The 23086-nt window shown below is 45.2% G+C and overlaps 1 protein-coding gene across 1 annotated transcript in view; it reads right to left on the bottom strand.

The window, feature by feature from the left end:
- RYR2 (ryanodine receptor 2) overlaps nt 1-23086 on the bottom strand; it is a 3481211-nt gene that overhangs the window by 2457668 nt on the left and 1000457 nt on the right. Inside the window, exons 22-23 of the mRNA XM_086925791.1 lie at nt 22074-22290; nt 19412-19516 (exon numbers count right to left, since the gene is read on the bottom strand). Of these exons, the coding sequence (XP_086781917.1) occupies nt 19412-19516; nt 22074-22290 (322 nt within the window). The remainder of the gene's footprint in view (nt 1-19411; nt 19517-22073; nt 22291-23086) is intronic.

Below are 23086 nucleotides of genomic sequence, written 5' to 3' on the forward strand. Positions count from 1 at the left end.
ACCCTTTTCAGATCTAATGAATGTAAAGCCCGTTCAGCCGGACTCGAAGGGTTTGGGAAGAAAGTAGGCAACGATATGGTTTGATTAATATGAAAATCCGACACCCCCTTAGGCAGGAAAGCAGGATGAGTTCTGAGTACCACTCTGTTTCCATGAAAAATAGTGTACAGTTCATTGCAACACAGAGCCTGGATTTCGCTCACCCTACGAGCAGAAGTGATGGCCACCAGGAACGCTACTTTCCAAGATAAGTGTTGTAAAGACGCTTTATGTATGGGCTCAAAGGGGGGACCCATTAACTTAGTCAACACCACATTAAGCTCCCAAGGTGGAGAAGGGGACCTGACTGGAGGATACACCTTCCTTAACCCTTCCAGAAAATCCTTCACCACAGGCATTCGAAAGAAAGATATCTGTTTTGGCGATTTTCTATAAGCAGTTATTGCAGCAAGATGGACTTTGATGGAACTAAACTGCAAACCAGATTCAGCAAGGTAAAGTAGACCATGAATAGGGTCAAGACCCTTACTCTGACACCAAAGGTAAAAGCGCTTCCACTTAAATCCGTAGGATTGTCTTGTAGAAGGTCGCTTTGCCTCCTTAAGTATGTTCATACACTCCGGATTCAGCTGTAAGTGCCCGTATTGGATGAATTCAGGAGCCATGCTGCCAAGCGCAGGGAGGGCAGATTGGGATGAAACACTCGCCCCTCCTGTTTGGACAGAAGATCCGGGCGACACTGCAATCTCCTGTGTGGCATTATTGACAACTGGAGGAGATCTGGGAACCACCACTGGCGTGGCCATTCTGTGCAAATCAGAATCATTCTGGAGTCGGTCTTGTACAACCTATTGATCACTGCTGGTATCAACGGTGTCGGTGAAAAGGCGTACAGCAAGTTTTGACACCAGTCTATCAAAAGGGCATTCCCTTGAGACCCTTTCTGGTAGAACCTGGACACGAAGACGGTGCATTTTGCATTTGCCGCGTCTGCGAACAGATCGATGTCTGGTGTTCCCCAAGCCTGGAAAATGCTGTGCGCGACGTCTTCATTGAGGACCCAGTCGTGCGCTTCGACGAAGTCTCTGCTGAGGTCGTCCGCCTGTGAGTTGAGACTCCCGGGTAGGTGAATCGCTGTTATGGACAGGTCTCGTGCAAGTAACCAATGCCAGATGGTCTGGGCTTCTATGGACAGAGTCCTGGATCTGGTACCCCCCTGCTTGTTTAAGTAATACATTGTAGTTGTATTGTCTGTTTGCACCAGGAGGGACCGATTCTGTAGAGATGGAGCCAGGGACTTGAGAGCAAGATGGACCGCTCTGAGTTCGAGTAGATTGATGTGATATCCTTTCTCGAAGTCTGACCATAGCCCTTGTACCTGGAGAGGGCCCATATGCACCCCCCAACCTTGGAGAGAGGCATCTGTGATCAGAGTCTGCGTTGGTGGGTCCTGATGAAAAGGAACTCTCTTCATCAAGTGTGCCTTCTTCATCCACCACCGGATGGAATCTCTTGTAGACTGTTGGAGATGGATTCGATCCTCCCAGCATTCCGTCTTCTGTTTCAACTGATCTTCCAGACACTGCTGTAGAGGACGCATATGCAGACGTTAGTTTGGCACGATGAAGATGCACGATGCCATGGACCCAGGGAGAGAGGACACTTGCCGAACTGTCGTACGTGCAGACTGAAGGAGAAGAAAACACTTTGCCTTGATGGATGACCACCTCTTCTCCGAAGGACACACACTTTTTTCTTCCATGTCCAGTTGAGCACCCAGGTAGTGGATCTTCTTGGTGGGGTTCATTATGGACTTCTTGTAATTGACTTGAAGACCCAACTTGCACATGAGTTGGAGACATATCGATAGATGTTCTTCCAGTAGCGATGGGGATGAACTCTTCAGAAGCCAGTCGTCTAAGTACGGATATATGAAAATCCGTCTCTTTCGAAGACAAGCCGCAACTACCACCATACATTTTGAAAATGTTCTGGGAGCTGATCTCAGGCCGAAAGGGAGCACTGCGTACTGATAATGATGAGCAGCTACTTGAAACCTGAGAAACTTGCGATGTTTTCTGGATACCGGAATATGAAAATAAGCATCTTTCAGATCGATGGAGCACATCCAATCCCCCTGGTGCAACTGAGGGAAGATCTGATGAAGAGCCAGCATTCGAAACCTCTCCTTTCGAATGAATTTGTTCAACTGTCTCAAATCCAGAATGGGTCTGAACTCCGTAGCTGGACCTTTTTTCTTTACGAGAAAAAATCGAGAGTACAGGCCTTGACATCTCTGCTGAGATGGTACCGGTTCTATGGCCTTTTTCTTTTGAAGAATGTTCGCTTCCTGTTATAAACACTTTATATTCCACAGTAACCTCGTTAGAGGACGCATGACAGGGGGTGGCTTCTTGAATCTCAAATGGTACCCGCTTTCAATGATACCCAGTACCCATCTGTCCTTTGTGATCTGTTTCCACTCGTCCAGACAACACACAATACTTCCTCCAACCGGAGTGGCACACGGTTGCGGAGGAAGCCTCCGTTCATTGTTTTTGAGGCTGCTTGGTAGCAGATGACTGCTGCCTATTTCCGTTGCCTCTGCCTCGTCCAGGTCGTCGCTTTTGGAATTGCGACCTCTGTTGATTCTGGCATTGGTTTTGCGATGACCAATTCGTCTGTTCTGTTGGTTCCTCTGCTGGAAAGATCTCTTATCAAAGGGACGAAAATTGCCCCGACGTTTAAATTCTTTCTTCTTTTCAAGACCTACGGCCTTAAGAGTATCCAACTCCGCTTTCATTTTAGCCATCTCGTCGTCAGCGTGAGATCCAAACAGAGTCGAACCATTAAACGGTAAATTTACCATTTTCCTCTGGGCCTCAGGCTTTAGCCCAGTAAGGCGAAGCCAAGCTGAACGCCTAGCACAAACACCGTGTGCATAACCATGAGCTGACAGATCCGCCGCATCAGCAGCCGCGCTAATGCTCTGGTTAGCCACCAATCCTCCTTCTTCCACAATTTCCATGAAGTCCTTCTGATCCTCCTTAGGAAGTTTATCCGCAAAACGAGCCACCGAGTCCCAGGGTGGACGATCATAGCGGCCCAATAAGGCTGCTGCGCTGGCCACTCTCATAACCGACCCCGAGGTGTTGCACATTCTTCGCCCCAAGGAATCCATACTTTTACTATCCTTTTCAGGTGGAGCAGAAGAGGTAGATGCTGCAGAATGCGCTTTTCTGACTGCCGCCACAATAAGTGAGTCTGGAGGTGGGTCAGAACGCAAAAATATTGGATCTTCTTCTGGAGACTTGTACTTCTTTGCAATCCTAGAAGGACCTGAACCCACTGTGGCTGGAGTTAAGAATGTTCTCATTGCTGGTTCTATCAAACCGGGCACTAACGGCAGAAGAGGCCTGCCAGTCGTCTTGTGATGCAGGGTTTCAAAGATAACTGACGTTGCCACTTGGGGAACTGCCATCTTGATGTTGAACTTATTCGCCCCACGACATAACATATCATTAAATGTGCTCAAATCATCCACAGGAGACACTCTGGAAGGCGGAGTAGATGATATACTGGGAGAATAGTCTCTATATGAAGATCTTAAAGAAGACGAAGACGACGTAGAAGAAGGTGAAGGGGTTCTACGCCGCCTCTGAGGAGTTGCCGATCGCTGTCTCCTACGCTCCCTTGAATGTGATCTCTCTCTCTCACAAGGGATTTCGAGCGTGATCTTCTATGCAGCTCCGTCTGAGGGACCGGACCCTGTTCCCCATTAGCCCCACATCTGGACGCATCTTCCAATATCTAAGACTTTCCAGCCACCTCAGTGACATGTTAATAGGTCGCTCTGTACGCTAAGGTGAAGCCTCAGGCGAAACCTGCACAATATGCAGTCCTGCTGAAGACTTGGAGGTTCTGGAGACTACGCTGTGCTCAGAGACCAATGAGCCAGATGGAGTCCATTGTCTGGGCACCAATTGTCTGTCATCTGACAACTGCCCTGAGGTTGAGCCAGAATGAGCCACCACAGAAGAGTCCTGGTGCACTGTATCTTGACCCACCGCAGACCTGTCGTCTTGCTGATCCTGCGGTGAAGACGCCACTAAAGGTTGTGGACTTATTTCTGACCTCAACAAAGACCTAAGTAAGGTCCGAGAGGCTGGTCTTGATAGTCTCGAAGCCGACCTGTATTCAGGTGGGGGAGACCTAGACACTCCATGCTTCAAGCCCGAAGCAAGCTTCGACGTCGACCTACGTCGCGATGGAGACCTTGATCTTCTCCTTTTAGGTCTCGACGTCGAATCCTCCGACGTCGTTCTTCCTCTTGACGTCGACCTTTTCCTCGACGATGACGTACGTCTCTCTCTCGACCTCGGTCTTTCCTTCGACGTCGATCGATGACTCCCTCTCGACGTCGCACCCTTTGAGGTCGACACTCGATCCTTCGAAGTCGGACGCCTCTCTTCCCTCGACGTCGATCTCATACGATCGATCCTTCGACGTCGAACGTTGAGCCCCCGACGTCATCCTTACTGCAATTGACACCAGATGTCTCGACGTCGAAACAGATTTCGACGGCGACTGTCGAGACGCTGAACCTTGCCTCACCGGCGAAGTCCTCAACGTCGATGGAGCTCTCTTCGACGCCGACAATGTTGACGGCGATCTGGATCTCGATGTCGAGCGCACTTTGTTTGACGGCGACGCTCCCTGGAGTTGATGTTTTTTATTTCTACCTTCTGGAGAAGCTGTTCTTCGACGTTTGGGTTGAAAAGATGGCTTAGCAGAGAAGCTCTTGGAACTCTTCTCACCACGGTTTTCTCTCTCCAAAAGGCCCAGCAACCTCATTTTCTCCCTTTCTCTTAAAGTCCTGCTAGAAAGGTTGAGGCAGTGATAACACTCTTCCACCTTATGAGAAGCTGGAAGACAAACCACACAAACAGAGTGTGGATCAGTTTTTGACATCTTCTTCCCACAGGAGGGACATTTGTAAAATAAAGGTGGCATTCTGACTAAAAAACACCAACAGTTTAGTCAGAAAAAGATATTAAGCCACCACCAAAGTAATATATTGTCAAAAAAGACAAGAAAAAACAACTTCTGACAGAATAAACTACAATTGAGCAGAGCTCAAGTTCCAGGTTCCTCACAGAACAAGCCGGAAAAAAGAACTGACCTAACTGTCACCTGTGGTGCATGATGGGAACAGAGTTCTCCTGGAGGCCTTAAAGGCAAAGTGTGCAGATCCTCTGGGGCCTTAAAGGCAGGGTGCCAGTCTGATTTTCTGTACACAGACATTTTTTCATATGCAGCCTTGTAGGCTAATAACTGTTTACAGCAGGTTCTTTGATGAAAATAAAGGGTTTTTCATGGTTATGAAATGCATTTTAGGCTCATGCCTGTTTATTGCATTTATATATAGCATATTTTCATGCTTCAAAACGTGTGTAAGGTTTGACTTTATTAGCCTATGTATAAATGTTAGGCTGCATATTATGGTTATTATACATGTATATGTGTATAATTAGTTAGTACTATGTACTTTTGGTTATATTTACATATATATATATGTATATTGTTTATGTGTTCCGGGTTCCCGCTCATGAGCGGAGATAATTCAGTGCTTATGACTATTAATGAGTATCCCCTGGAAGAGAAGCTGCACTTTATCCAATGTATTGTGGTATAGTAGATTTGTTGTGGGTGCTAAGAACCTGAAGTCACATACCCCTAGACTCCCAACATAATTCAAAACAGCACAATGGTTCAGCACCCCACAAAGTGTACAGTTGACAATGACAGTCAATACAATAATCCGGAAGAAACCAATTCAGTAGGACTTAAAGTTTTCTTTTCTTGCTTTTATTGACAGTCTTCAAGTAAAAAAAACATAGCCAACGCGTTTCGTCCGTAGGACTTCTTCAGGGCGAAAGGTGTTCATACGTTTTTTTTCAAAAGGTTTTCTCTCAGAACTTTTTATATTATATGTTTTCAAAGTTTCAGCTGCGAATGGCATTAATGGCCTTATTGTGTGTAGCTGTAGTCAAATCCTTGTTTAAAAAAAAAAAAATATTTTCAGGACATCAGATGTGCAAGGCATAAGTGGCCTTAATTCAGACACTCTGTTCATCACCACCCCCTTATCTGAATCGTTTTTGGCCACTATAGGTGTGGCAGGGTATACTCAGACATGAGTCCCTTTCTCACTGCACCATCAGGATTCAAGCAAGCCGGGCCGAAGACGGCTGAAATGCCAGAAACCGGTCCCCGGTAGCTTGTCTCCTTTCTGGTGAAGAATTGGCTTGGTAGTTTAGTCTGCCCTGTTCCCATGATGCACTGGGCCAGGGACAGACTGATTTGCATTAAGCCAGGTTCTGAGCTGGGATGGTGCAGTGAGATAAATAACGGTGATGGATCAAGCCCTGATCTTTGGACTGGGTAAGAGTGGTCTGCTTAATTCAGACACTCTGTTCATCACCACCCCCTTTTCTGAATCGTTTTTGGCCACTATAGGTGTGGCAGGGTATACTCAGACATGAGTCCCTTTCTCACTGCACCATCAGGATTCAAGCAAGCCGGGCCGAAGACGGCTGAAATGCCAGAAACCGGTCCCCGGTAGCTTGTCTCCTTTCTGGTGAAGAATTGGCTTGGTAGTTTAGTCTGCCCTGTTCCCATGATGTACTGGGCCAGGGACAGACTGATTTGCATATAGCCAGGTTCTGAGCTGGGATGGTGCAGTGAGATAAATAACGGTGATGGATCAAGCCCTGATCTTTGGACTGGGTAAGAGTGGTCTGCTTAATTCAGACACTCTGTTCATCACCACCCCCTTTTCTGAATCGTTTTTGGCCACTATAGGTGTGGCAGGGTATACTCAGACATGAGTCCCTTTCTCACTGCACCATCAGGATTCAAGCAAGCCGGGCCGAAGACGGCTGAAATGCCAGAAACCGGTCCCCGGTAGCTTGTCTCCTTTCTGGTGAAGAATTGGCTTGGTAGTTTAGTCTGCCCTGTTCCCATGATGCACTGGGCCAGGGGCAGACTGATTTGCATATAGCCAGGTTCTGAGCTGGGATGGTGCAGTGAGATAAATAACGGTGATGGATCAAGCCCTGATCTTTGGACTGGGTAAGAGTGGTCTGCTTAATTCAGACACTCTGTTCATCACCACCCCCTTTTCTGAATCGTTTTTGGCCACTATAGGTGTGGCAGGGTATACTCAGACATGAGTTCCTTTCTCACTGCACCATCAGGATTCAAGCAAGCCGGGCCGAAGACGGCTGAAATGCCAGAAACCAGTCCCCGGTAGCTTGTCTTCTTTCTGGTGAAGAATTGGCTTGGTAGTTTAGTCTGCCCTGTTCCCATGATGCACTGGGCCAGGGACAGACTGATTTGCATATAGCCAGGTTCTGAGCTGGGATGGTGCAGTGAGATAAATAACGGTGATGGATCAAGCCCTGATCTTTGGACTGGGTAAGAGTAGTCTGCTTAATTCAGACACTCTGTTCATCACCACCCCCTTTTCTGAATCGTTTTTGGCCACTATAGGTGTGGCAGGGTATACTCAGACATGAGTCCCTTTCTCACTGCACCATCAGGATTCAAGCAAGCCGGGCCGAAGACGGCTGACATGCCAGAAACCGGTCCCGGTAGCTTGTCTCCTTTCTGGTGAAGAATTGGCTTGGTAGTTTAGTCTGCCCTGTTCCCATGATGCACTGGGCCAGGGACAGACTGATTTGCATATAGCCAGGTTCTGAGCTGGGATGGTGCAGTGAGATAAATAACGGTGATGGATCAAGCCCTGATCTTTGGACTGGGTAAGAGTGGTCTGCTTAATTCAGACACTCTGTTCATCACCACCCCCTTTTCTGAATCGTTTTTGGCCACTATAGGTGTGGCAGGGTATACTCAGACATGAGTCCCTTTCTCACTGCACCATCAGGATTCAAGCAAGCCGGGCCGAAGACGGCTGAAATGCCAGAAACCGGTCCCCGGTAGCTTGTCTCCTTTCTGGTGAAGAATTGGCTTGGTAGTTTAGTCTGCCCTGTTCCCATGATGCACTGGGCCAGGGACAGACTGATTTGCATATAGCCAGGTTCTGAGCTGGGATGGTGCAGTGAGATAAATAACAGTGATGGATCAAGCCCTGATCTTTGGACTGGGTAAGAGTGGTCTGCTTAATTCAGACACTCTGTTCATCACCACCCCCTTTTCTGAATCGTTTTTGGCCACTATAGGTGTGGCAGGGTATACTCAGACATGAGTCCCTATCTCACTGCACCATCAGGATTCAAGTAAGCCGGGCCGAAGACGGCTGAAATGCCAGAAACCGGTCCCCGGTAGCTTGTCTCCTTTCTGGTGAAGAATTGGCTTGGTAGTTTAGTCTGCCCTGTTCCCATGATGCACTGGGCCAGGGACAGACTGATTTGCATATAGCCAGGTTCTGAGCTGGGATGGTGCAGTGAGATAAATAACGGTGATGGATCAAGCCCTGATCTTTGGACTGGGTAAGAGTGGTCTGCTTAATTCAGACACTCTGTTCATCACCACCCCCTTTTCTGAATCGTTTTTGGCCACTATAGGTGTGGCAGGGTATACTCAGACATGAGTCCCTTTCTCACTGCACCATCAGGATTCAAGCAAGCCGGGCCGAAGACGGCTGAAATGCCAGAAACCGGTCCCCGGTAGCTTGTCTCCTTTCTGGTGAATAATTGGCTTGGTAGTTTAGTCTGCCCTGTTCCCATGATGCACTGGGCCAGGGACAGACTGATTTGCATATAGTCAGGTTCTGAGCTGGGATGGTGCAGTGAGATAAATAACGGTGATGGATCAAGCCCTGATCTTTGGACTGGGTAAGAGTGGTCTGCTTAATTCAGACACTCTGTTCATCACCACCCCCTTTTCTGAATCCTTATTATGAAGGATAGCACTCTAATCCTTCTGTGTATCATGATCAAAGGGCCATCAAAGACGTTTTTATTCACTGTCCACAACCCATCTGTTTTTGATCACGAGCAGCGTGTGCCTTCTCCCTCGGTACCAGTCTCGAGTTTTGTTTATTCATGTATGGTGGAAATTCTTCACAGCATATTTCAGCTCTGATGTTATTTGGCTGCAATTGCATGTTTTTATATATATATGTTTATATATATATATATAGATATGAGTATATATATGTGGGGCACATATAATATAGTGTTTCCGGGGTCCCACGCATGGGCGGGAATATTCTAATGCTTATGACTATTGATGAGGATCCCCTGGAAGAGAACTCTTTTTTGTGTGCAAAATATTTGAATTGGTTTTTTTTATTGCGAACAGCAAATGTAGCATGACAATTCATTGTGGTACATGGTGAAAGTGAAACAATGAATCGGAAAGAGACACAGTATTATAAACGACAATACAAAGTCACGCTTAGTTGTTAGGTAATCTGGTGGTGGGAGGGATTGGGTGAAAATGAGTGAAGGACATGTGAGTGTGTTGTGTGTATCCCGTCATATAAATACAGACGGGGGGTAAGCGAGAACTGGGGAGGGAAAATATGCAAGGGTTTGCTGAGGCAAATAGGTAGTTGCAAGGAAGTGGTGCATAATTTGCTGTTAGGAGCATGGTGTAGACATGCTCAGAGAAAGCTTAGGTGGGCTAGGTAGTTGGGAAGGAGGGAGGAAAGGTAGGAGATGAGTATTTTCCCCAGGCATTTGTTCCAACAAAAGTCTGGATGTAGAAATAGCGGGTATGAGTGGTCCAGGTCATCGAATTTCTGTAGGGAACAACTCATTCGTTTTTCACTACTGCAAGGCCTACCTCTACTATAGGATAACATTCGGTTACCTTGTTACATTTACTAAGTGAAGATTTTCTATTGGGAGCAAGTAGAAAGGTCGAGTTTGTTGTCTAAAGAATTGTAATTAAAATCCCTCTTTAATGGTTACGTCAGATTTCTTTATTACAATTCTTAAAATGCCACTTTTAGAAAGTTAATACAAGGAGATGATTGATAGAGTATTGAAACTTTTCAGACACCCACCCCAGGTCACAGATCTGGGTTAAATCCAACATCGTTCTTTAGCTCACTTCGTCATGCCAGTTCAGACACTGCCATATGCAAATTTGTCTTGACCCTGTGCCTCACGGGAGCAGTCCAGCCCGAACTGCAAGACCAAGTCTTCCCTGGACCGGAAACAAGCATCCTGGGACCGTCTTTGGGGTAAGTAAGCTAAAAGATGATGAAAAGTATCAGCGATCCGTTCCTTGTGTGTGCTTTGTTCTTCCTAAGTTGGCAGGGTATGCCCATACGCGCCTTGCAGCTCTTCAGAACCGAATCTGTGTGACGCATCTTCAGCCAGGACATTGCATCTTCTCGGCTGTGTGACCCATCCTTGACACAGGACTCCACAACTCTTTGCAACAAGGGATTAAGGCCTAACTTGGTCCTTATAGCTGGCCTGTGCTCCATCGCAGTCGGCCTGAACTTGCAACTTTGTCCCAGGCTAACGTGACCCGATCGCCACAGTTGGTGCCTTGGGCTTTTTGGTGCTATTTTCACTTAAATCTTCAAAACTGCATCTCTCTGTTTCTACTGATTGGATTTTTGAAGTTGTGGTCTTGATTTATTGATTACAGATTACTCTATATTTCTAAATTGGTGTGCTGTGTTTTCACTTTATTACTGTTTGAAGTTCTACATAAATACATTACACATTACTTCTAAGTTAAGCCCCGACTGCCCTGTGCCAAGTCACCAGAGTAATGAGCTCAAGTTGCTTGTGCACACCCTGACAAGTATTATGTTTCCTGCTCGAGTAGGGTTTCTCACACCCTCAATCAGTAAACCATTTCCCACAGCATCAATGTCAAAAAACCCTGAGGTGCACAGCCCTTGCCGATTGCACTTCCAAGTGGATCCCCCAGCCTGGCAAGAGGTCAGTGTAAAACTGGCTTGTCAAACAGAGGTCAGTGCAGACAATGGCATGTCAGTGTACACATTACTTATTTATTATGGCAATATGTAAAGTGGCACAGCAGTGTGGCCATAACATACTGGGGCAATATGGACCATTATATCATGGCAGTTTATGGGAATCAGCATATTAATTGATGCTACTGTGAGTTGTCTTCCAGTAAGATGACTAACCTGAAGGTAATATGTAAACTGCACCATTCCTAGAACTTTGAGTAACAGGTCGGCACGCCGAGCCATCCTTTGACACAGTGCTGAGAACCACGCATCTCCCTGTCAGAATACCCAAACTTTGCCTTTCTGAGCATCATCTGTAAAAATTACTGACAAGATGGCATATTGGGGAGCCCTTGACCATATCTGAGCATCACTGTAGGCGAGCGGCGTACTGGGCACCATATTTACTTGACCAATACCCCAGTATCATTGGCTTCACCTTAGAATAATTTAACCACTCCGGGCAAATAATAAATACACCCTCGCATATGATGGCAGCACAGGGAGAAACAATACCATAATTTCTGGATATATTTTATTTGGCCGCCATAAGTGTGGCAGGGTATGCTCAGACGTGAGTCCCTTGCTCACTTTGCCACTGGATTCAAGCAAGCCGGGCTGAAGACGGCTGGAATGCCAGAAACCGGTCCTCAGAAGCTTGTTTTCGGTCCAGGGAAGACATGGCTTGGCAGTTCGGGCTGGACTGTTCCCATGAGGTACAGGGTCAGACTGATTTGCATATAGCCATGTCTGAACTGGGGTGGCAGAGTGGGCTAAAGAACGGTGATGGATTAAACCCAGATCTTTTGACTAGGTGTGAGTGTTTGATTAATTCAGATGCTCCGTCCATCACCACCCCCTTTTGTACCGCGTATATTTTATTGATGACACATGAACTTTGACTATTAACCGGCACAGGCACACCAATTGGCATTTTGACCTGGTTTGTTATTTAGAGACGGTGTTATTTCTACTGGCATAAAACTTTCAATGGCTATTTTTTCAAGGGGCGATACACTACTTCAGATAGGCACCTCTTCACCTGAGGCAACAAATATTGTCCTGCTGTTCATCAAACTGTATTCTTATAGCCACATGCACGAGTTACCTCTCATAGAAATATTGTATTTGTTCTATGAAAAATTAAGTCTTTTTAACAACATTTTTATTTTCAGATGTTTTTTAAATAATACGTTTTTTGCACAGGACCACCCGAACACTGGTGATTAAAATAAATCATGAGTGCACTGCCATGGCCTCGTAGGTACCTGATGCTAACCACTAGAAGAGCACACATGGATTTTAGTCAATATAAAGATCAAAATCGTGGCATCTGTATAAGAGAAATAAAGTAGGGATTATATGTAGTAAACCCAATCTTGCCCAGATTCAGTACTACCCTTTCTTTTCTTTATTAACACGTATGCAGTATAATCTGGTGAACTGTATGAACCCAAGTTACACAGCCGTTCACACGTGTAAACCTGTTGTACACATGCACATTGCTCGATTTAGTACAAGGTATTCACAGAAGGTGATCTTGAACTTCTATTCTGTTTACCCCTGCACATTTTCCCCATGATTGTGTATATAAGAAAACCCACTTCAGAGGGTGGAGCGTGGGGTTTCCAAAGGGAAGTTTCCCATGAAAGTTTGAACACCCTAACACTTCTAAAACGTGTCTCCTAAACTCTTCCCAAAATAGAAATGGTCAGAAATACACTTCTGTCAGCAATAGGAGTAGATCCCATTCCAAGTTTGGAAGGGAAAACGAACACCCCTAGAATTGGAGAGGGCGAGGCTCTAGGGAAGGGGTTACTCAACTGGGAAAAATATATTTTTATCGTCAAGAAACAAACATAACATTGCACAATGGTGTTGTTTCAGCAGACATACTTGTATAATGTATTTTACAATTTCGCAGGTTGGTATGTCTGCACACTGGTGAAAAAGGAACTATTAAATGTTTTTCAGGAGTGTGCCTGGAAATCTGTGGATCGTGCAGATTTCCTGACATGCTTCCAGAGCGTTTTATGATTTCCGGAAAGTAATATACCTGCATCCATGCAAGAGAGTAAATCTGCAAATGAAGATAGAACTAGTTACTTACCTGTACACTATGGTTCTCCAGTATTATCTTTCATAGATTCACATGCTTGTATCTTCCCCGTCGTCATGGTGGGAGTCTCCCGGTAAATAATAACCATAGCAGTAGAAGAAAGAACTGCCTGAAACCATAGAGTAGTGAAACCAGAGGGTAACCTCTCCTCCTCATTATGTGGCCCAAACTACAGCCAATCAGCAGCCAGCCCCAGCCTACACCATTCCCAGCAGAGCCACCATACCTCAGATTTCCTACCGCCCAAGAGTGAGCTATGCAGGAAAACCAGAGATAAAAGGTGGTCTACCTAATGGAAACGGGGAGGCGGGCAGGCGCATGTGAATCTATGAAAGATAATACTGGAGAACCATAGTGTACAGGTAAGTAACTAGTTCTTTCTCCAGTATTCAATCTTTCATAGATTCACATGCTTGTATCAGAGTAGATAGCAGTTCTTGTAGTTAGAGCGTTTCTAGACTAGACCCCTTTCCTATCTCGGGGCTGTGTGCCATAAATTGCTTCTATTAAAAATAACTTATTACAAATCCAAAGGCATGATCAATAAAACTTTGCCATTATAATTATTAGCGTAAAGAGAAAATATATCATATAGAAAAAATTAGCAGAATGCAATTCATAAACATGTACCTTAATTAAAGAGATGTCGCAGAACTGCCTGTCCCACTGCTGCATCTGCTTTCCATTCCGTGTCCAGACAGTAATGTTTGGTGAATGTATAAGCAGTCGACCAGGTTGCTGCTCTACATATGTCTGGAAGGGGTACTCCTGCTAGCAATGCAGAAGACGTCGCCATTATCCGTGTATCATGGGCACGGACTTTCATGTCGAGAGGCCTTCCTGCTTTCTCATGACAGAAGACAATAGCGGATTCAATCCATCTTTAAATGGAGGGACGTGACAGGGCCAGACCTTTTCTGGGCCCCGAGTAAGCGACAAACAGTTGGTTTGATTTGCAAAAATGTTTTGTCTTTTCAATGTAAAATTTTAGGCATCTGCCAATATCCAAAGTATGTAGAGCTTTTTCAGCCGCTGAGGAAGGATTTTTAAAATATGTAGGCAGGATCACAGGTTCAGTTAGATGAAAATAAGAGGGTATTTTAGGCACAAATTTAGGGTTAGTTCTTATCATCACCTTATCCGGCCTGAATTGAATGAATGGGTCCAAAATAGAAAAAGCTTGGATCTCGCTCACTCTTCTGGCTGATGTGAGTGCCAGCAGTAATGCTACCTTCCATGACAAGAATTGCAATTCCGATTTGTGTATGGGCTCGAACGGAGCTTTCATAAGCTGTGACAAGACTGTGTTAAGCTGCCATGAAGGTGGAGGACGCTTAACAGGAGGAAACTTCCTGAACAGCCCTTTTAAGAATTCTTTGATTAGTCTGTTAGACCACAAAGATGGGCATCCTGGGGATCTTCTGTATCTGGAAATTGCTGCTAGATGGACCTTAATAGATGAGTGCGCCAGCCCTGATCTGGCTAAATGCAGTAAATAAGGGAGAATTTTCTCAGCAGAGGACGTCAAGGGATGCACTGCATTAGCAACGCACCAACTACAGAATCGCTTCCATTTTGCAGTATATGTCTTGTTGGTAGACAGCGCTGCGGAACTTTGTAATATTTCACGACATTCCGGAGAGATATCTAGAGATTGGAATTCGTGCTCAAAAGGTTCCAAGCGGACAATTTCAGAGAGGTCAATTGCGGATTAAGTACTTAGCCTCTGTTCATGGAAATCAAGTCCCTGGTTAACTTGGCCAGGCTGGGGCTATCAGTATTATTTGGCAAGGTTCTGATCTCATTTTCCTCAGTAATCTGGGAATCAGGGGAAAGGGAGGGAAGGCATAGGCAAACATCCCTGTCCATCGTAGGTGAAGAGCATTCCCCCTTTGAATCCTGCTGAGGGAGCCTGCTGGCATAATGTTTGCATTTCTTGTTGCTCTGAGTTGCAAACAAGTCCAGACTTGGCTTGCCCCATACGTTGAAAATCCGATTCAGCTGGACCTGACATAGTTCCCACTCGTGGCAAATGTCGGATGATCTGCTTAACAGGTCCGCTTTTGTGTTGTCTACTCCTGGAACATGTTCCACTTGCAGCGTTATGTTTTGACACAATAGCCATTTCCAAATTCTTTGTGCCAGAATCGACAGGGGTTTTGTTCCACCCTGCTTGCGCAGGTAAAAAATTCTTGTTGTGCTGTCTGTCCGCACTAAGACCGATGAACCCTGGATCCTGGGAAGGAAAGCCTGAAGGCCCAGGAAGACGGCTTTTAATTCCAAGAGATTGATGTGAAGCTTCGCCTCTTGAGGAGACCAAAGGCCTTGAATCTCCAGGTCTTGCAGATGCGCTCCCCAACCTCGTAATGAAGCGTCTGATGTCATGACGTAGCTTGGTGATTGAGGTTCGAATGACAGGCCCTTTGTTAATTTGCTCCTGATACCCCACCATGACATTGCACGTTTGATCTGACAGGTTAAGACCAGCTTGTCGTCGAGGGAACCCAGGGCTTGGACCCATTGTTTGTCCAGGGCTTCTTGCAGCGGTCTCATCTGTAAACGGAAGTTGGGGATCAGTGGAATACAAGAGGACATCATTCCCAGTAATGACTTGAATATTCTGATGGAAGTGAACTTTTTTGTTGCCAGAGATGCAGTCAGATTCAAGATTTTTGTTACCCTTTCTTCCGAAGGGTAAGCCTTCATTTCCTGTGTTTTCAAGATTTCTCCTAGGAATTGTAGGGCACAAGTCGGAATAAAAAATGATTTTTCTTTGTTTATCCGAAGGCCTAGCCTTTGGAAGAGATCCGAGCAGGTCCATAGAGATCTCTGCGTTGATTGGAACGGTGGTCCTTTCACTAACCAGTCGTCTAGGTATGGGAAAACCTGTAGATCTTGCTGCCTTAAATGCGCCGCTATAGGAGCCATGCAGTTTGTGAAAACTCTGGGGGCAGACTTCAGGCCGAAAGGCAAAACTCTGAACTGGTAATGGCGCCCCGCCACCATGAATCGCAGATACTTCTTGTGCTTTTTGTGTATCGGAATGTGGAAGTATGCCTCCAGCAGGTCTAGAGAGACCATGTAGTCTCCTTTGCGGAGCAGTAGCAGAATTTCCTGCAAGGGCAGCATACGGAAAGAAATCTTCTTTATGTAAGTGTTCAGATCTCTGAGGTCCAGCACCTGTCTCCATTTTGATGATTGCCTTTTCCTTATAAGGTAGAAGTGTGAATAAAAACCTGTTCCCCGCTGGTCTGATGGGACTTCCTCTATGGCTCCTTTCAGTATGAGTGATAAGACCTCTGCTTTGAGAGCCGCTAGGTGCTGATGAACTCTGCAGAGAGGTGGACGATTTGGAGGCCTTTGCGAGAATTCCAGGGTGTGACCCTGTGTAATGATGTCTAATACCCATCTGTCCGATGTTATGGACTGCCAATGCGGGAGAAACTGAGAGAGGTAGTGGAACTGGTCGATCTGAAGCGGTAATGGAGGCGCTTGAGGAACATCACTGTCTGCGACCAGAGTCTTGATTCCCTCTGGCGGCGGACTTTCTTCTTCCTTGTTTTTGGAAGGAAGTGTTTGAGGACCGATACTGCTGGTTGGAGGAGTACTGACGGTAACCCTGTTGGTTGTAAGGTTGGGACCGATTAGATTGGTAAGAAGAACGCTGCTGTTGAAAGTGTCCTCTGGATCCTCGGCCGCGAAAGGACTGATAACGGCCTTGTTGTAATGAACCCAAGGATCTAGCAGTATCGGTATCTGCTTTAATCCCCTGTAACGCCTCGTCGATCTGCTTGCCAAAGAGGCTTTCTCCATCAAATGGCATGCCCAATATTTTTGCCCGGACCTCCGGTCGAAAAGACGTAGCTTTGAGCCAACCTTGCCTCCGCAGGGTTACCGCCCCAGCCATCTGGCGAAAGGCTATAGACGCTATGTCCATTGCCACGTCTATGGACTCCGACGCTGCTCTGGCTCCATCCTGTAGAATGGTAGTCGCCTCCTCTTTCTTGTCCTCCAGAAGGTGCGACAGGAAAGGTGCAATGTCAGACCACATCTGTCTATTGAACCGGCTCAGAAGAGCTATTGCATTGGCAGCTTTGATAGAAGCAGCTGCCATGACTGCAAAGCGTTTACCAATGCCGTCCATCTTCTTGCCCTCCTTATCGGGGGGCGCCACACATGTTGCCGTCGGGTTCTTGGAGCGCTTCTGCGCTGCTTGAGTCACGACCGAGTCCGGTCGAGGATGACCAATAAGACATGCTGGAGCCTTCTCTACAGCACAATACTTCTTGTCCAGCCTGGGTATGGATGCTGGGACTGAGGCTGGATTCTTCATCAGCTTGAGTCCTTCATCCCAGATATGGTCAATAATTGGAATGGCTCTTACTGTATTCCTGGAGGACTCCTTAAAGTCGTAAAGGAAATATTCGCTTTCCTTGACTTGCATAGAAAGCTTGAATCTTTTAGCCGCTTTTTCCATCAAGTCATGAAAACTGGCTATGTCCTCTGGTGGAGAGCTTGATTGAGGCAAAGGTGACACCGGGGACGTTGGATCAATATATTGGTCCCATTCATCTCCAACTTCCTCACCCTGAGGAATTTCCCCTTCCTCCTCCTGATCATCCCGATCGGACTCATTTAAGTAATCACGAATCGTAATAACATTCTGGACCTCTGTCCGAGGAGGAGGAGGTGGCTGAGCCAGAGGTGCCTCTTTAACAGATTGAGAGACTTTCTCTGAGGCCGCGGAAGCATTACCTTCTGGAAAGCGACGATAATAGCTGTCTATCATACTTCTTAGGTCAGATATTAAAGAGATAGGCACCGACATTGCCTCTTCTCTCGCAGGCGTATCCACTTCCTCCTCATCATCATCATAGTGATAAGCCTGGTGAAATGACTCGTATCTCATCTGGCCCTTGAGTGGCCGGTCTGCAAAAGCGAAGTGCTCCTGGGCCTCTTGGTGGTCTTCCTCATCAGAATCCTGATGTTTAATATGGAGCTGAGAAGGACTGTAAGCATCACCAAAGGATCCTTCCTCCTCTGACTCCTGGCAATCCAGAATGGTGGAGGGCAGCAGAGGTGAAATCTTTGGCGTGGAAAACTCCCCTTTTTTGCTCGCCAACACCCCCGTCGACGGAACAATCCTCTTTACGGAAATATAAGTCGAAGTTATCTTTGTTGGAGATGGCATTGTCGACGATTTTTTCGTCGTCGACGGGGTCGTCGACGGGGTGTCGACGGAACAATCATCCGCATCGACGAAGATCTCGCCGTCGACGAAGGTCTGGCATTCACCGTCGACGGAGTCGTCGTTGTCGGCGACGTCGACGAAGCTGTCGTCATCGAGACTGTCGTCGTTGTCGTCGTCGACGGAATGGTCGTCGTCGTCGTCGAATCTCAGCAGATTTCGTCGACGGAAGCGACGACGGAGCCTTCTTTCCTGAGGAAGGCTTGAGAGGAGTTGGAGGGAGTGAAGTAGAAGGTTCACCTTCCTTAGTTTTTACTGCTTTTTGCTTCCTCACCTCTCCCTTTTCCTCAGAGGGCCCTCTTTTTAGCTTTTTAGAGGTGTGTCCCTTGGCTTCTCCTTCAGACTCCGAGTCTTGAACTTTCCTTTTCTGAAGCCATAATAAGAGGCGCGCTTCTCTATGCTTCAGAGTTTTGGCAGAGAAGGTCCGGCAATACTTGCAGTCCTTTTGGATATGCTTTGGGTACAGACAGTACAAGCACTCCTTGTGAGGATCCTCAGATAATAGTCTGGCCTTGCCACAGGATCTGCAAGCTCTGAAAAGGCTCTTCTTGGAGCTTTCAGACTTTATGAATGAAATAATCCTTGACAAGAAAAAAGAGAACAGTACCTGACTTCCAACTGAAAAAGGTCAAAGTTCAGTGAAGGGAGAATAAACTGAGCAGAGCTCAGGGAGACTCCTTCTCACACGAAGGCGGTTGGAAATCTGAGGTATGGTGGCTCTGCTGGGAATGGTGTAGGCTGGGGCTGGCTGCTGATTGGCTGTAGTTTGGGCCACATAATGAGGAGGAGAGGTTACCCTCTGGTTTCACTACTCTATGGTTTCAGGCAGTTTTTTCTTCTACTGCTATGGTTATTATTTACCGGGAGACTCCCACCATGACGACGGGGAAGATACAAGCATGTGAATATATGAAAGATTGAATACTGGAGAATTATAAGTTCCTTTCTAAATAGGCCCTGTATATCACCGCTTCCCTATCCTATCACTTGCATTTAGGTTCAAAGTAACACTTTGCTGGGAAACGTGTTCTATGGAATATCCAGACACAAACGCAGGGTAAAAATAAAAATTACATACCGGACCATACTGCCATCCAAGCTCAATTTTATTCATGACCCACAGCTCGTGTATATTCTCTGCTAGCTTTTCTCGAATTCTTTCCAAGTGAGGAGGCAACACAATCTGCAGATGGAAATGTTAAATATTAGCATTTAATAAACATTCTTTTTCACGAGTGCACTGTTAACCAGCAGGAGCAGTGAAAAGGGTTTAGGAGGCAACCATTGATTACACTGGGAAGGTGCAGCAAATGCTGCTACGCTGCATGCAATGGAAGTACACTCTCTCCCCTCTGGGATGACTGATAAATTATATATGTATGCAAAATGTAATTTATTGTTGTGTGAGTTGTTTTTGCTCAATTCCATTTCCACGTTTCTGTAGCCACTGAAAGAATGCAAGGTATCTCAACTGATGTCTAACACTGGGAACTCTCACTCTTCGCAGCAATTGGCTAATAACGTTCTCTATCCAAGGCAATATCCATCAAACCTTTCATACCAATGAACGAAGTAAATTTTCTCAAAAAAAGATCTCGAGAACGCCATCCATAATAATCCATTATTGAAACTATTTCTCTGAAAAATGATATCAATTTAACCCACTGTCTCTTGCTAGATGCACAAATTAAATGTATCTTGTAGCCATACCAGAGAAGTATTTTGTGAGACACCTTGTCCCATCATTGATCCCCTGATCCTTGGTGAACACTCATTTACATCAGATACAACTGGTCCCCAGGAGATGGGGTGGATTTGCATTATTGCCTCAAGAACCTTTTCACGCTTTGTTCTATAAATGTAATACAGAAATACTTCCTGCTGTCCCTAATACCTGCATAGCAGTACCGGCAACTTACTGCTCAACTCTACCCCTCCTTCTTTTAGTCCCAACCACATTGGGTGGTGAACATACGATTTATTAGCTTTGTATGCTTGGCATCCCTACCTAAAATTTTACTTTTAAGTGATATCAAAATGTGTAGGGGCTGCTCATTAATCTGCCTCTGGTGCTCTCCATCTGTAAGCCTCTAGCTGGGCTGGACCTCAACCCGGGCACAACTTGGGTTTAATGAATTCAGGTTCAATCTCTTTGCTTTAAGGGCATTACTTTGTTTTATATTAAGGATTATATTACTGAATATCGAAACCAACAATATCATGGCAAACTAATATTGAGGACAGAATATTGAGGAACAAAACATTGAAAGGTACAAGTGGATATATGAAAGTATAGACTTACTATTCCTTATCCACAGACGTACCTTGAAGATATATGTACCACATAAGTACATATATGTGTAGTTAGGTAGCGAAAATCTAGACTTACATACCTTTTTTTTTTTGTTGATATTGCATCCTCGATATTCTGTCTTATCAATATTGCTGAATCTATATAGATGGGGCACACCCAGATGTAGGTTAAATGTGGAATTGATCAATTTTCTCCTTTTATTTCCACATAAAAAAGATCCAGACCAAGAAATATAGGGGCATATCTACAAGAAAATGTCAGAGTGTGGAGCTTCTTCAAATTTGGCATCGCTGCGCTCCGACATTTTCAAAAAGCAGGGATGCGCCGTATTCACAAGAATAGGGTTCACCCCTGTTTCCCCTAGTGCTGGTGCAAAAAAATCTGCCTGGCGCTAGCACGGGTACCCTACTGCCATGTTGCAAGGGTGCCTGTGCTGCCGGGTTGATTGTTTATGGGAAGGAAGTAACACCTTTCTGCACTTAAACAATCAATAATGGTGATTTGCACCTTCTATGTGTGCTGCAGAATGCAACAGACATGAAAAGAGCAAAAAACGAAGAGAAATTAATAATTTCTCCTCATTGCAGGGTTCTAATGCCAGGTATTCCATGGTGTTAGTTTTTGACACTGCCTCAGCCTTGTTAATCTAGGGCAGCATCAAAAAGCAATGGGTGATGCGGTGGTACGCTCACAGCAACATCCATTGCATGCCCTTTTGCCGCAGACGACTGCAGCAGAAAAGGGCCTATTTACAAGGTGGCGTTTAGACACGCAAAGTGGCTTAGAGCCACTTTGTAAATATGGAAAATGCGCTGTGCCACCGGAACATCACAAAAAGTGACGCTTTGTTGGCGATTGGGGCTTGTACACATACCCCATAATTTATTTTTAAAAAAAAATCTATCATCCAGCATTCAATGGATCCTGATTCTGTGACTCAGGATTTGTTATTTCTGATCACAGATGCCCTTTGTGCATACAAGTTTAACGTACGTAGTTCCTTTCTGTTGTTGTGAATTTTCCTCATAGCCAACTCTCTACTTCTGCCTTCTTAGTAGACTAAAGTTGAACTGACACACTGTGCCTCTGTACCAAAGTGATAGTTTAAACCACCAGCTCTCATGATCTGTTCTGTTTTAGGGTTTGAATCTGCAATACATATAAATATATTGTGATTTTAGGGTGTATTGCTTCTTGTACAAGGAAGTTGTTTTGTCTATTTCGTAGTCAAATATCACCATAAATTTAAAAAGAACCCATTTACAACAAAGTGGGACCGATTGAAACGTCATTTACTAACCTCACCCGCACAATCAATATCATATACTTCTACAATGACCTTTGTTTTTATAGCGGGAACAGGCGGTTTGAGTAAATGTACTTTTTTTCATATCTCTCGCAAATGATGTTAAACATTCATCCATACCTGACTGGTATCAACTGGAACTGGTGTAAATGCTGCTTGGGTAAGAGAGGTGGTAGGTCCAAGCAGGTCCCGGGAGCTGTTCTGGTCCTGTTTGTATTCTCTACTGTGCTCCACTTTTAACTTCTCCTTTGGTAAGATGGCTTCAAAGCAAGGAGCATACCCAGGTGGAGGAAGGAATTTGAATTCCCCATGGCGGCCACCAAGTAAAAAACGTACCCTATAAAATAACATTTACAAAGAAATACCACTATGAGACATTATGAATTGAACTCATGTAAATATAAGAGCAGTGCTTAATTTGTAAAAAAAAAAAAATCTAAAGGGCCAGGACTCTCGTCAGGAGGCCACTGTAGGTTGCACCACACATTGCCCCGCCATGCTGTCAATGATAGTAAGCAGGGCTTTAAGTGGGATGAAAAAACTGGAGGAGTCTCTCAAAGGGGCATGGCTAATATAATTAAAGGCCTGGCTTAAACACATGTAAGCTAAAAATCTGTGCTTAGCATAGTGTGCCGCCCAACTTGTATTTTGCTGTTTCTGTCATTACATCCAGATATATGATACAACAAGTAACATCATACCTTCAACAAGTCAGGACTATTGACTTTGTCAATGATTGTTATTTGCATTAGATAAATAAGCAGCAAGGATAAGTTACTTACCTGTAATCCTAGTTCTCTTCCAGGGGTATCCTCATCAAAGTCATAAGCACTGAATATTCCCGCCCATGTGCGGGACCCCGGAAACAATATAAAAATATATTTGTAAAAACACATATATCTCGTTCCACATATATGTGCGTACATATATTATTTTTCTCACACTAATGCAGCCCCAAAACCGAGGCGTAACAATGTAAACATAAGTACATGTACTGCAATTAGTAAGGAAACAAAAAACACATTAGGTCAAATATACCTTGAACTTTGTGTTTTAATGAGTAAAACCACTCATAAATCCTGAAAATTGCTAATAAATAGACATTGTTAGCCCTCGGGCTGCATTGTAAAACA

This window comes from Lissotriton vulgaris, chromosome 6 (genome assembly GCF_964263255.1).
Source record: "Lissotriton vulgaris chromosome 6, aLisVul1.2, whole genome shotgun sequence".
Classification (NCBI taxonomy): domain Eukaryota; kingdom Metazoa; phylum Chordata; class Amphibia; order Caudata; family Salamandridae; genus Lissotriton; species Lissotriton vulgaris.